Source organism: Neopsephotus bourkii, unplaced genomic scaffold (genome assembly GCF_033783945.1).
Source record: "Neopsephotus bourkii isolate Nb327-2 ecotype Australia unplaced genomic scaffold, CSIRO-AGI_Nbou_v1 NB_1027, whole genome shotgun sequence".
Taxonomy (NCBI): Eukaryota; Metazoa; Chordata; class Aves; order Psittaciformes; family Psittacidae; genus Neopsephotus; species Neopsephotus bourkii.
In genome coordinates, this window is record NW_026901516.1 from 1,428,558 (window position 1) to 1,444,521 (window position 15,964).

The 15,964-nt window shown below is 40.2% G+C and overlaps 1 protein-coding gene across 9 annotated transcripts in view; it reads right to left on the reverse strand.

Annotated features, from left to right (window-relative positions):
• TMEM241 (transmembrane protein 241) overlaps positions 1-15,964 on the reverse strand; it is a 56,439-nt gene that overhangs the window by 20,951 nt on the left and 19,524 nt on the right. For 6 of the 9 annotated variants that reach the window (XM_061360499.1, XM_061360501.1, XM_061360498.1 and 3 more), the window contains 4 exons: positions 15,505-15,540; positions 9,337-9,371; positions 7,918-7,987; positions 5,094-5,187 (listed from right to left, as the gene is read on the reverse strand). The exons of 2 other annotated variants lie outside the window; for them this stretch is intronic. In XM_061360499.1, the coding sequence (XP_061216483.1) occupies positions 5,094-5,187; positions 7,918-7,987; positions 9,337-9,371; positions 15,505-15,540 (235 nt within the window). Of the gene's footprint in view, positions 1-2,582; positions 3,062-5,093; positions 5,188-7,917; positions 7,988-9,336; positions 9,372-15,504; positions 15,541-15,964 lie in introns of those variants that run through there. One more of the 9 variants, XM_061360500.1, reaches the window with a different exon arrangement.

The following is a 15,964-nucleotide window of genomic DNA, read 5'->3' on the forward strand; positions in this document are numbered from 1 at the left end:
CTCGTAGTTGTGGCCTCTCCATTTTATGAGAAGCAGGAAAAAGATAATTTCCGCTTTAATAAAAACCATCAGTACTTTTCCAGTCTTTAAGAAGGGTATCATCCATTTTTTGTGCTGACATGAAGATGGATCTAGTCTATCCATACTCTTCAAAACACCATGGGGACCAAAGAAGCAGATACACAGACACAAAATACAAAATCAAAGACTACTGGAGGCATTCTGAATAGCCATTATATATTTTGGGAGAAGACTAAAACCGCTGAGGTGCAAGTGCAGGTAGCTACAGTTACGTACATGGGACCCATGGATAAGATACTCTTTCACATGCTTGTGCAAAATCACTTTCACAGTATTTGGCAGCCATCATTAAATATAGAGTGACCTGGGACAAACTCTTCTGAAGTTAACAAACAAAGGAATAAAGCAGCTGTCAGGAGATGCTTTTACGTATCAAGGAGCCTTCAACAGTGTTTGGATACACTGTAGGTTACATAAAAGTGCACGGGATGGTCATATATAAGAGTTGCATGTTCCTGATCACATTAACCTGAATTTTCTTCCAGCCATAAGAAAAACAGTGTAAAACTCAATGAAACTTGGTTTCAGTTATCCAACTTCATTTCTTCAGATAAGAGAGGAAGAAGGAGGGAATACCATACCCACTGACCTTCCTATTTGTTCTTTCTGTTCATAACAAGCTATCTCAACAGGTTCGTACTGAAAACAAGATGAATTCCTGACTACAAAGTTTATTGAGATAACACTAAACATGATACAGGAATATTAATCTGTAAGTAACTAGTGCATTGCTGAAGAAAAGTTATAAAATACCATTTTTCCCTTCTATTCATGATTTAAATTATTTCTGCTGCTTAACTTCTAGAGACCTTAACAAGATTCATCCCCAGATACAGATTGGCAGCCTTAATCTAAACAAATTCCCTGACAGCACTGTTAGAACTCATTAGCATTCTCACCAGATGCTTCTATCTGTATATATGAGCATCTCCAGTTTTTCTTTCCGGTACATGACCCATGATACTAGTGTAGCTTTCAAATTAAAACAAGAAATCTCAGCACAGCTTCAAATCCTTGCTCTTCTGGGGATTAAATATGTGCTATGACAAAGTATTCCATATTTCTTGGGCTTCTTAAAAGCATTTTTTGTTATACAGTTATGACTACCACACACAATATCTGCTTTCACAGCAAAAGTGCAGAGAGCATTTGTCACTATACATATCACACAGGACTGTATACACAGATGAAACCTGTGTTTTGTCTGTCTCTGCACAAAGCAAAGCTTTGACATGAAAGCTGTCAGAAATCATTACAGGGAAGAATTAAATACCTCATACATTGATTAAGTTGCCACAGCCAAAGTATCATAAAAACAAGTTACGGCCCAGCTCCAGTTTTTAAGTGAATGAAAAATTAGAGGGCAGGAAGGCCAAATACGTGGGCTTCAGAAAGAATGTCTTCTTGAATCTGCAAAGCAGGCCCCATCAGATCTCATGCTTACTTTATTGGTCTATTGGCACTTAACAAAAATGAACTGGTGGCAACAATCTCAGCCCCAGCTCATAAGTCACATAGGTACAAAGCATCCAAATGGGAAACAGATTTTCTAATTCTCTGCACCTCCCCAGAGGCCTGCACTGCTGTCTGAGGACTACAGCATTCTCCCTTCTTGGCTCATTTGCAAGATAAACATATTCTGGCCTCAAATGCTGCTCCTTTCCAACTGCTGGTGAAAACTCCAGTCAGTCTGAGATATTAAGAGAATGATCTAGGGCACTACTTAATCCAAGAAAAATGCTCATGTGGGAACGCAAAGCCATTGTTGTGACCGGAGGGTTTTTTTTCTTTTTCCACTGGATCTCATTCTGCAAGTCCATATTCAAATATTTTCTATCTTTATTCTTTATCCACATTAACTTCCTTCCTTTTTTTTAAAGGGAGTCACAGACTTGGATTCAAACAGACTGTTAAAGTGCTAGTTAAATACTGCTTTTCTGCACGTATGTTGATTTAAGATGTGACTGAGACAGCCCTCATACCCTGGCAATGTTGAGCTGGATTAGTACGTAGTTTTAACACTTCTGAACACCTGCAGGAAGCAGCATTACTGATCAAATAAATAGGACTCTTCTCAACTACTCCATACGAAGATTTATAGCTCCCTACAGTTACAAGATAGCTTGTGACAATTTTGCAGGAGCTGGTAGCTGAGCCCCACACCCTTGCAGGCAAGCTCCAGTTCTGCTCCTGCTCTCTGCCTATCCGTGTGTGTCTCTGCAGTCTCTTTTGATTCCTCTTCTAAAACTGATCTACAGTGTTTCAGAATTTCTCAAGAACTTGCTGGCTTCTAACCCCAAATCAGCTGCATTTCAGCACTTGGAGCAGCAGTTCCTCTGTGCTCCTCATGCTGTTTCAGATGGGTGTGACTGAGCCCTAAAATCATTCTTATAGCAAGCCTTAAAACACTGGTGAAAGACATCAGGGAAACTGCTAGTTCTGCTAATAAGTGCTACAGACAGACCCCATGTCCTTATTCCCCTCTTCGAACTCAATACAAGACATACAATTTGACCACTGGGTTAGAAGCAACAACAGGAAAAGGCCTAATTTGTCCTGTTAAAAAAAAAACAACTTTCTCAAGCAAGATAATTAAACCACACACATTAACAAACACAGACTTTCAAGGCTGAAGAACAGATTAAATTATCACAGTGGCTCAGGGACAAATTTTTAGTTGCTATGAAGGCACATACTTTCATTGACAGCAGTGGCTAGAACAAACTTTGTCTAACTTATGTCTAGAGTTGGCCAAAACCGCACAAATCTACAAACTCTGGGAAAGCTTTGATCCAGCCCAGACTTTGTGGCTCTGACTCACTTCACCTGGGAAGGACCAAATCCGCTTAAAATACATTTCACAACACATCTTTGCCAGCGTTTTTTTCAGACAGGTCATGAATACCACGTGTAGAACCATTTCTCCTCATGCACAACACCTACCAGCAGAGTCAGCTATTCCCATCTCTAACACAGAATGCTAAAAAGGAAAAACAAAATAAATGCAAAAGCAAGCTCTAGATCAGTTGATTTGCTACCAAGAAGCAAGAAGAAAGCTATGGAACTAAAATCTGCACAGTCAGAATGCTTGGAAGAAATTCAAACTGGTGAGAAAATCTATGGGACTTGTACAGTGTGGAACAGCTTGCAAAGTACAAAACAAGCCCCACCATTCTCTTCTTGTTATCCCCAGGAAAACCAAACATTCATTTGATTACAGTTTCTAAACAAGCATATTATTATGCAATCCTACTTTCTTTTTTTTCCTGGTAAGGTAAGAGCTTCACTGCAGTAAAAAAGCTATGATCACGAGCTACATAGGAAGGTTGTGGCTTTCAGATGACCTAGCTGAGAGTGGTGAAACAAGATAAAATTTAACCAGAGAAAAGCAGTAAATCTAACCAGGCAAAAGGAGTCTGACAAGCTCTTCTGACTGCCTTCACACTGATAATTTAACAAATCAGCTATTAATAACTGAAACCTAAGTACAGACAGATCCACAGATCACAGGATAATTCCTGGTTGGCTGAGGGCTTTGTCCAGTTGGGTCTTGAAAACCTTTGAAGACAGAAGCCTCCCTGGGCAACCTCTGCCCTCCCTGACTCGTCAACAGGGTGAAGAAGCTTTTCTTTACGCCCAGTTTGAACCTCTCTTGTTACAACTTATGCTGGTTATCTTACACACCCCCTCCCACACAGCACTGTGAATAGCCTGGATCTGTCTTCTTGGTAATTTCTCCATAGCTACTGGGTGGCTGTTGTTTGTTAGGTGCTCCCAAAACTGTCTCTCTTCCAGACCGAACAAGCCTGGTCTGGCAGCCACTCCTCATAAGGCAAATGCTTCAGCCCCCTGACTTTCTTGGCAGCCCTCTGATGAATTTGCTTGTTTATTCATCTCTTCCCCTTTATTGAGGGGCCTAAAACAAGGCTCCCTACTCCAGATGTGGTGTAACAAGTGCTGAGTAGAGGGGCATGATTACTTCCATTTACTGCCTATGTACTGCCTATGCAGTACAATTAAGCAAACTTAGTACAACCCAGGATACTTTTGGCCTTCTTAGCTGCCAGGGCACACTGCTGGCTCGTGTTTGGCTTGCTGTCTACCAAAATTCCCAGTCTTTTCTGCAGAACTGTTTCTCAGCCATCCAATCCCCAGCCTGTATTATTGCCAGGCGCTCTTCCTACCCTGTACTATTACTCTTCCTTCCCATGTACAGGCCTTCACATCTGTCCATTTTGATTTTGGCAAGGTTTCTGTTGGTCCATTCCTCCAGCCTGTCCAGGTCCTTCTAAAAGGCAGCCCTCTCCTTCAGCACTATTGACTGGTCCTCCCAGTTTGGTGTCCCTTCCAAATGTGAGTACGCTCTACCACCTCTGATTCTTCAATGAAGATGTTAAACAAGACAGGTTGGAGGACAGATCCCTGTGCTACTCTAATTGTCACAAGCCTCCAACTAGAGTAGGAATCATTAACCTCCACCTTCTGAGCCTGATCATCCAACCACATTTTTTACCCATCTAATTGATTATAACAGTCTAATTTGGATATAAGATCACTGTGAGAGATGCTGTCAAAAGCCTTGTTAGTGTCAAGACAAATAACATCCACCACTCTCCTCTGAAATGGTAACAATGAGAGTTCTGGTACTGAACTACTGGGAACTAGTTTTAATTCTTGGCTCTGGGAAGACATGCTGGCGCACATACTCTCAGAAGGAGTATTCTCCAGAACACCTTTAGAAAGTATAGACTTGTATTATTGCAATTCAGTAGGCCAGAACCTTAGCTGCAGTAACCAGCCCAGTTCCATTAAACCTCAGTCCATGCACAGTAATTCATCTCAGCTAACAATCCTGGCTTATTATGTTTGTTACCTCAAGTCTACTTGTAGGTTGCACAGACAGGCACTAGGAGTGTCAAACAGGAATAGCAACAGAGATTGATGCAGAAATTCCTCAGCTCTCCTGGGAGAAGCACAGATCCACTGTGTTCCTGTGACCGTCTTTCTCTTACCTTTGCAAGGAAACTCCATGCTGCATATTGCCCTGAGGTTGTGCTGCTTTTTAGCTTCACTGTGTGCAACATCAGAAAGAATCCCAACAGACCACTGCAAGGGATGGGGAAAGCTTGTTAATAATGTCTCTTAATTTCAACTAAGCAACCTTTAACAGGCATCTTGGTTTTCCTAATGCAGAACTGCAGTGTTAAATCTATTTGGAGAAAGCAAGCTGGTGGACAAAGAGCTTACACGATGTCTAGTATACACCAGGTTTTGTTCAGTCAGTGACTAGAGTCAGAGTAAAGTAAGTCTGACGCTCTTATGGCTGGTCTCTAATGCACTTGCATAATCAGAAAAGTAGAGATTATTGGAAACATGAGGTGAAATATTAACTTCAGGCATTGAAATGGTTCTGAATAAAGGCAACGCTAATTTCAACAGGAGCCACACATGTTTGGCAACTAACTCACTTCAACCTCCACAGAGCCTTGAACTGAAAAAAACATAACCACTGGAAAGTTTCTGCCTGAAGCTTTCAAGCTGTTTAAACTTCATGAAGCCTAACTCCAATTAGGAAGTCAAATACATCTCTACTGTATAACAAATAGACAGATGACTCAGTAGTGCTGGGAAAAGAATACCCCAAAGCTCTCTGCTGACGATTAAGGGAATTTTGATTCTCAAGCCATATAGGACAGTAGTCCCCAATGTTCCTGAAGCAAGACTACTCTCAAGGAAAATGTTCCACATCTCACTGGACCTCATAGAGATTACAAGATTTGGTTCTGGATTTCATTTCACTTGTGATATACAATCCACTGGTTGTGAACCAGTGAAAAAGCGTAAACCAGCAAGCAGGGAAGAAAAAAGGACTTCAGATATGTAAAGCACAAAATACTGTGTAGCTGATTGAGAGGAATGGGATTACTGTGGGAAGCTGCATGAGAAAGGAGACAGATCAACCAGCATACAAGTGGTGGGGTAAAAAGTGCCTTGGTATTCGAAGAGGCTACACTGTTCTGGATAGTTACTCAGTGCAGTTGGTCCCCTCTCTGCAACAGCAGGAAAGGGTGGAAGATGGTGGCTCCTCATGTCAGAAGTTCCATGCTGGGCTCCAGCACCTCAGCCAAGTGCTGTTCCCTGCTCAGTACCTGTGGCAGAGTTGCATCTCAGCCACGTCAGTAGAGTAGGGTAAGATAACTGCCCTGGAGTAAGAGGTACTAGGGTTTCTTACACCAACTCATAATGTGAAACCCCAAAGGACTACCCACTGTGCCTGAAGCTCAGGAAGCAAATGCTGCTTTGATGATAAAAGATAGTCTCAAACTCAAACCCTCCTTGTTGCAGAGGATGAAGTACTGAGCCATAGAGCATTCTACTCAGAAATCTGTGCATTTAATGAAGCAGCACTGCTCAAACTTTTGGAAGTCCAGTAGGTGGCTTAAGTTTATTCCACATCTTCTGCCCTGCTGAGAAGGGTTTTTAATCAAGAGTGATGTGAAGCTGTTTCATGTAATTAAAAAATAAAAAGTGAAACAGCTAACTGTAATACCTCAAATACTGATATCACAATTAACAACAGTTTATTTCATTGAATAAATGGAGCACTTTGCACCTTACTACTGCTTCAGACATCCTGCAAAAGTAGCAGATTTAGCACATCAATTAAACTTACTTTATGTTGTGTAAGTTTTCCTCCAAATCCTTTATGTCTATGAAAACACTACATTACAAGATGTAAGAAAGAAACAGAAGTGTTTGTTTCTCCATCTAACTATTCCTTTCCACTTGCTGTAGCGTGCAGTGCTATCTCCTATACATGTACTGAAGTCAGGGCAATGAAAACAGAAGTGGGAGGCTACAACAGTGGTAAAATTCTAAAGAACTGAAAAGAAAAACATCTGGGCTAGACAGATGCCCATTAGTGCCTGCAGTTAGACAGTTCCTGCAGTTCCTCCCTCAAGAGGAAATACATTTCACTAACCTACCATGGAACTATTTATTTGTTAATACATAACTGCAAATTACTTGCAGTGTGGACAGTCTACCCTTGAAAAAAGCCACTTTCATACAAAAAAATATGTAAATATGTACATAGGGAAATAACAATCATTTTTAATATCCACTTCTAATGAAAAATCCAGAGACAAGCAAGAAAATCCCTAACAATCAGGAAATATTTTTGCCATGACTTTGCATGAAAATATTTTTCCCTTCTAAAAAGAAAATACTTCCATTTGGCAAAAGACTGAAATCATTTTTTTGTTTTTATAATTAAGACCTACAGGAATCATATTTACATTGTCCTGTGAGAATTACACTATTGGTCAGTGAACTTTTGCTACTCAAAATAAAGGAACACTTGTTAAAGCTTTTCCCTTTTACCCCAAAAAAGCATTCTGCCAAATAACAAGATGTACAGGCAAATAAATCCATGTACACCCATATACTGCTAAAGACTAATACTTTGTAATCTCTGCAAACAGCAAGTTTTACAAGGGCTAATCCCACTTGAGAAGCATTTAAGAGACGCTATGTATCAAAGCATTGCTACATTTAGGTTAAAATTATTTCATTGATGACTGGGAATTTCCTTGATCAGAATGTACTCACTCCAATAAACACATATACTTCCAGCACATTTGGATCTCAGGCCTTCAAATGCATATCCACAGTTGCGCACAGATACATGTTCTCTGCAGTTTTACTGGCTTATGCCAGCAGAAGCTAGTGTAACTAAGGTTTTGCATGCTCTGAAATTAACTGAGAGTCAAGGCTAGAAGTCAATAGGATCTCTTATTTTGAAAACATTCACATGTCCTCTTATAGAGAATTTACCTGGCACAGCAGCTGCTATGAAACCTGTAGAAGTACAGGAATGGGAAGTCCAAGGCACTGAAGAGATCACCTGAGGGACAAAGCAATGTACTCAGTGGAACACAGGGGGGAATAATTACTCACTGTTGCAAGCAGGGGAACAGCAATTACATGAGCATTACTAGTTTAACATTCCTTTAAGCCTCTACAGCTGGCTGGCTTTTCATTTAGGATACTTTCCACATTTCTAGTGCGTTTAATGATTTCTCTCTGACCTTGATTCTAGCCAGTTCCTGCCTTTGGTTGAAAAAGGGGAAAGGGATACATTAGAGTATTCTTTGCTCATATACAGAAGATCCTACTTAAGCAACAGTTGCCAGAGAATAGACATGCATCATAACCACTTCTCTTATTACAGAGCTCATAATAGTCAGGAAACAGAGACATACACTGGATGCTTCCCTCTCTCGCATTCGAACTCTGTCACACAGAGCTAGTTGGGAGGTTTAAAAAAGTTCTCCCAGATCCAAGTAGAATGGTTGAGTACTTGTATTTCCAGGAACTTGGGCCCTGGTTGCTCTTAGTAGCAACAGTTCCCAGGAATTTTCCAGCCTTCAGGCTCTACAGATTTGAAGGAAGCTTCATCTTTCCTTTTTTTGAAATGCAGGACATTTTTGCTTAATGTGTCTGTCTACCCCGGTGGGGGAATGCCTACATGCACAATATGCACCACCAAGCAAAAGGGCAAACTTTTACTTAAATGCTTCTTCCTTTGATTTTCTGACTGAGCAAATGTCTAGTGAAAGCAACAAATGATGACCTTTAACCTTTTAACTCTTAAAACACCAGTATGATAGGAATATTAGCCACCATCAAATATTCAGTTTCTCCATTGCTACCCTTTTGATCTTTTACTACTTCAAATCCTGCTCAAGTGATGGCTTGGCTTCGCAAATGAAGATTACGGAAGGGCTTACCCACGCTTACTACAAGCATGATGACTAAAACGGCAATGTGGGATAGGCAAATCCAGTTGGAAAAAAGGCTGCTTGGTCATTCAGGATGTTACAACTTATGAAAACAACAAAGTTAAATCTCTGCATAGCACTGAGGGCAGTGCAGAGAAGGAAACTCTATGGACTGCTGAGACACTGCTCTGAAAAGGACATGTTCACCTAGGGAATCCTTGTTTCATGCACCACCTCAAACCCATTCTTTGTTGTCAGTCCCGTGCTGCTTCTTTGCAAATGGCACCTAACGTATTAGTAAATATGCAAATTACAGAGTGTTACATACCCTCCTCTCCTCTTGCTACAGGATACCATATTATTGGTCATATTCCTGTTGAATTGCAGGGCTCTAGAGTCTGGCCTCTAAGAACATGCAGGGAAAGGAAATGCAATACGGAAACCTAAAAAGGAACAACTCTATGCACTTTACCTGCTGGATGGGATGCAGAGGCCAACAGCACCACACTAAAAAAATAGAATAAAATAAAATAAAAATTAATTGGCTACTACAGAATTTATGACATGGCCTGAACACTATAAATATAAGGTTTGTGTGTATTTGTTCATGGTGAAACTTATTCCAGGTAAGTAGAATAACTGAGGCATAAGTATCAGTTATAAAATTAAAAATTGATTGGGAAGGAATCTCTGGAGTCACCCCATACAATCTCTCACCTGAGGAAGGACTACCACCAGTATTTAGCCAAATCCTCTGTGGCTCTGTCTCAAAAATACAGGTCTCAGAAACCTCTAGCATGGAGGTTCCACATCTCTCTGGGTAACTTGTCCCAGGGCCACTCTACTCTCCTAACAAAGAAGTTTTCCTGATGTCCCATTTTTAAACCACCAAAGCTGCAATTTATGGTTCATGCAATTCATGTTCCATACCATCTGATACTTCTTAGAAAAGTTTGGTTCTGTCATTATTGTAACTCCCCTTCAAGAAGGTGCAGACAGTGCTTAGGTTGTACCTTGGCCTCCACTTTGCCAGTCTCAACAAGACCACCTCCTTCAAACTCTCTTTGGAGCACAACATGTGTTCTCGCTCCCTAACAATGTCACTAGCCCTCTGCAAGATTTTCGATTTCTCACCATCTTTCTCTAACTGGGAGGCCCAAAACTGAATAGAGTATTCCAGCTACAGCTTCAGCAATGCTCGTAATAACTTCTTTCAATCTGACTGCCAAACTCCTTCTAACATAGCTAAATACATGGTTTGTCTTAATTTGCTACGATCATATACTACTGCCCTATACAGACCTCAGTATTGACCCCCAAGTCCTTTTCAACAGACCTGCTGTTAAGCCAGATAGTGACACCACTAAGACAGAATCTATAGAAAATTGCCCAAAATCTTCTCGGTGCAAGGATTCACAACAAACAGCTCCAATTCCTGAGTTTCCTTGTAAAGAGAGAAAAAGAAGCGAAGGTCTATTACTTTTGACTGAATTAAAAAAAAAGAGAGAGGAAAAAGGAGACTGGCAGGGCAAGTGGAACTGTATCGACAGTGATGAGAGTTATGACTAAGACGTGTTTCTCCACTTTTGCTTTCTGCATTATTAGTTTTTAAACAAAAAATACCCACAACACAATACAGTGAGATTGGGAAATGCTCAGGGAGAAACTTCCTTCTTTAGCCAAGAGGAACTGATAACCCTTCCAGACATCCCAGACTTCAATCCAAAAATAACACAGGATGAGAACAAAACCTTCTTTGTGAAGTATAGAGCAGGTTAAAGGGAATAGGTTAGACAGCATTAAAGTTGTACTCCAGCTCTGCTCCAAACAGAACATCAGTAGAAAAGACATGATGATGTTGTAAAACCATGTTAGGGATTTAGAGGTTTCCAGCAGGACAGCCTGGACATCAGGCTGCAGCAAAACCAATATTGTGTTGGATGTCTCTGCTCCTCCGTTTTTTCCCCTGTACTCAGTGCTGAGGGCTGGGTCACCTGTGGTTTTCTTTCTGGCTAAAAAGAGGTTTTGTCAGCAAGAACAGCAATTTATGCCTGCAAAGCTGCCCTTCCTTATTGCAGGAAATCTACCGGAGCTTTTTAATTTACAAAAGTGACAGATTAGAAGCATTTCCAGAAGCCACATGGAGTTTAGCTGCGTAGAACACAGCCTTCACCTCACATCTTCGTCAGTGCCATTAATTCACCCTTTGAAACTCTCCTGCTATACATTTTTCTTTTCTCCTCACCATGCCTTTCTGAACAAGTATCAGACACTGACAGATATGGGCATGTAGAATCATAGAATCACAGAATAGCTAGGGTTGGAAAGGACCTTAAGATCATCAAGTTCCAACCCCCCTGCCATGGGTAGGGACAACTCACACTAAACCATGTCACCCAAGGCTCTGTCCAACCTGGCCTTGAACACCGCCAGGGATGGAGCATTCACAACTTCCCTGAGCAACCCATTCCACTGCCTCACCACTCACAGTAAAGAACTTCTTCCTTATATCCAATCTAAACTTCCCCTTTTTAAGTATGAGTCTGTTACCCGTTGTCCTACCACTACACTCCCTAATGAAGAGTCCATCCCCAGCATTCCTATGGGCCCCCTTCAGATACTGGAAGGCTGCTATGAGGTCTCCACGCAGCTTTCTCTTCTCCAGGCTGAACAGCCCCAACTTTCTCAGCCTGTCCTGAAATTTTCTTCTAGGTTTCTACAAGAAGTAATATATCTCTACCTGCCTTAGCACAGGAAAAAGCCCAAGATGAGTTGTGACCCATTTCTAAGCCACATTAAGTATCCCTCAACATGCCAGGTAAAATTACTACTCCTTCCCCTCATGCTACACCTTGCCAGCTACCTAGGGGGAAGAAACCTGGTTTCCTCCTTGATAAAAGTGGGGATCTGGAAAGGAATAAAAGAAAATGCAAGATTACTGGAAAACCCACTAGGAAGCAGAATGCTAATGCAGAAGTTGGAGTACAGGGAAATGCAATACTGGAGTAAAAAAAGGGTGGTAGGAATAAGACCAGAGGATTATAGAGAGGTTCTTGAAGTACATATGACCTCTTCCTCACCTCCCTGTCCCACGTGTTTAAGCAGATGAACAGCATGGGGTTGGGCACTGAGAAGCAATATCATCACCCCTCTCTTCCCTGTATAGCACAGCTCTGGTTTCCCTACTATACTTGCTCCTGGTTTGGCTTCCTTTTTAAAAGCCATTGAATAATCATGCTATAAGTGATGAAGTGAGAAGAACGCCACACTTTCAACATAAACAAATATTTCTTCAGATCTGTTTGGTTCTGGAAAGTTCCTGTTCATGTACATTTGCTTATGACGCTCTACCCTCCCAAATTGTTCCAGATGTGAAAACAAGGAACAGTATATGGCATGTAGGGACAGCACATGTTAAGAGACTTAGCTAATTTCAGCTGCATTGGCTCCAATAGAGCCAATACAGTTAATGTTTCTTTTTAATCTGAATATATATTTTTTTAATCTAACATATTGGTACATTCTAACATCCAGTAGCTTGGGGCAGAACTTTTAATCTGCTCTAGCCAGGCAGTCTGTACACACAGAGTACAACTGTGCTTTCATACCAAACAGAAATGCTTTGAACAGATGCTATTATAATAAACCTATATATTTTCCTGTAGTCTCCTCTTTATTAGGAAAAATTTTGTTCACCAAAAGGACTGTCAAGCATGGGAACAGGCTTCTCAGAGCAGTGGTTCAGTCACCACCCCTGGAGGTATTTAAGAGACGTGGAGATATGGTGCTTAGGGACACAGTTTAGTGGTGGACTTGGCAGTGCTGGGTTACTGGTTAGACTTGATCTTAAGGGTCTTTTCTAATCTAACTGTTTCTATAATTCTACAATTCTAAACATTATCTGGCTTCTTTCTTTTCCCTGTACATTTCAGCTGTCTGATCTAGTTTAGAAATAAGGAGCTAGAAAGGCCATTGGTAACAGTATCAAGGGGAGAAAGTTGCACTGATACCACACTTTCAAGTTCCTTCATAAATCATAAAATCATGCTTGTACAGACAAGACCACCAGTACGCATTAAACTGTCCTGTTCTGGAGGTGGAACTGGGATCCTCTCATGGCCAAAACAGCCCTTGAAAAGCCCCGAGTAGAGGAAGCAGCATGTATACCTGCCTGCTAAGTCACAAAATCTAGTGCTGAGCATCCTCCAACAGATAAGCACATGTTTACAGTAATTCTGGCCCAGAACTGCCCATGAGGAGTTAGCACTCATTCAGAGAATGTTCACAGTAAAATACCCTCTATTCAGTGTGATTTAAAAATACTTTTGACTGCTTTCCACAGAAATTAACCATCTGCAATAAAGCTGTGTGTACACATACATTCATAGCTCTGCATAGCTCTCAAACACGCTGACCAGCTTCATCCAAATTTGGGAAGTAGCAGTATTTTCAAGCTAACCACATGCCCAGAGGTCTCAGAAAGGGTCAAACTCTGCCAGTGCTTTCTGCAGCAGAAGGATTTCAGGCCCGTTAGACACTGGAGGACCTTCACAGCAGTGGCACATCGTGGAGGCTGCAACCAAGGAGACAACTTCTGCCAAATTTCACACCCTCTCAAACATCATCAGCTATTACAAAACAAAACTCTAACAGAAATCAGATGTCACTTATTCCATTGACCATGGCACTGTTTGTTTTCCCTAGACAAGATGAGATCCAAATGCTATGGACTATGAGCTCCTCTAACACACAGAAATACATACGTAAATACATATATAAATACATATACATACAGAGATACACTGACCCAAGCCAAACAAATAAATATCCTGCCTTCTAGCTCCTCTAAGCCATCTGTTTTCCAGCTACTGCTTTGCACCATCATCTTAGAAGCTACACTGACCTTCAAGCCCCTTAATGATGAAAATCTCTGCAAGCTTTGATTACACATTTTTGCTTCTAAGCAGATGCTAAAAATAGCCATCTTCCAATCTGCACAATTCCACTATTGGTTTTTTGTTTTTAAAATACATAGCCCTGAGCCTCACAACTCCTTAATGAGAAATTTCTCTCTTTCAAAAGCCTCTAAATCAATAGCTACACTTGCCATGTAATGTGGAACTCCTGCTCTCTGCTGGACACAACTTCACAGGCAAGGGCTATTATCAACTAATAGAGCAGGAACCCAACCCTAACTTTTCTATCAAAGCTGCAAAATTAAGACCTTTAGTGAGAAATCTGAATTTAAAGGTTCGGGCCCTTTTTCAAACTAAAATGACCACTGAGAGCCATCGGCAGGCACATGCCAAATGAAAAACCAACTGATTTTACTGCTTATTTCATGATTCAACATGAAACAAATAGCTACAGCTCATTCAAAACTTCATGAGTTATTTTAGCACACAGCAACATTTTTGCAAGTTCTATGACTAATTCCTCAAAACAGTTTCAACAAATGCAACTACCTTTTTTGAATAATATTTATTTGTTCCCACTTCATAGTAGATGGAAAACAACTGACTTAAACAAGAGCCTACTTCAAGCAAACTGGTATTCGGATACTGTCAATGCATGGGACCCTGCTGAATAGACACTGGAATCATACAAATGCAAAATCAGAGACCTGCATGACTTATTTATGGAAATACAAGATTTGACTGAACTAAGATAAAAGGAGATACACATTATTATCATGTTGATGCTCACAAGATAAATGGGAACTGAAGTGAAGTAACTGTCCTAGATTGGTGTCCCTGCTGTGCTCCTATCAAGCATCTTTAACGTGATAAACAAGAGCATACATCCATCCAATCAAATGGCAAACACAAATTCACCTTTGTTATGCTTACTCCTAACGTCTGTTCTCTTTCATTCTTTTTGACTATCCTCTCTTAGAACTTAGTATCAGTACTCTACAGTATTCCCACACACAACTTTAGCTACCATTCCAAGAAAATAAGTCAACATATACAATATGTGATTATGGATGGAGGAGACTCTAATAAAAGCCTCACAAAAATCTAGCAGAAGCCAATGCACACCAAATGCTTTGGCTTATATGGCTCTTTGAGGAAAGACTGACTCTTTTTTGTATATAAAAACCCACAGGGAAGTCTGGTCAGTGACTCAGGCTCTTTCGCTAACTACAAAATAACAAGCCACTTTTATATCTCCAAATCAGAAAAACAACTGAAAGTCTGAATTACTCAATCCTACCAACAGCACTCTGAACAATCACTTATGCTCATGTTCTTTGCACGTCATACTTTTGTAATCACTACCTCTCCTTCTGGCAATTTTGTTCAAGTTTAGTTTTTTGAAGCAGGATATTGCCAGGGAGTTGCTCTGTAAATATTATTACTGGAAACGATAGATTATTTGTGCACATGACGATTAAAAAATTCATAATTAACACCTTGTTACCTCCCCAGGTGTATATTGGCATGTGCACCTACAACCTGAGCCAAAAACATTCAGCTGCTAAACCATTCAGTTTAGCACTTTCTTCCAGTGAATGTCCTACTAAATACATACATTTAAGCAGTGGTAGCTATGTGCTTCCTAAACAAGCCATGGTTGAAAATAAAAACACATACCACATAAAGCCACCTATGGTGTATCAAAGACTTATTCATTTTACCTGAATACATAGTTGATGTACTGTTGGTCCAGATCACTGGGAGAGGAAGGAAAGAAAAAAAAGGTGCTTTTAGTACCAAAGTTCACTTAGTGTAAGAGATCAGTATATTAAATAGTATTATAACATTGTAATATTACATAACATTATATATGACAATTATAATTAGGTAATACTAACATTATATTATAATTAGATACATTCTAACAATAAACTATTTACATTATCAATATATGAATCATATTAATTTACACATATTAATTACATATTAATTAACACATCATTTGCACATTGTTTCTGTTGTTACTATGTCAGTGAGAGTCTCATTTAAAGTGAACATAAAGTGAGACTGACTAAAATTTAGACCTTTTAAGAAGAGCTGGAAAATGGTTTTGAAATAAATGAGCTTAGTCATATTTTATACACGTGTGTATTATGTACATATACATAATATGCAGTGGTA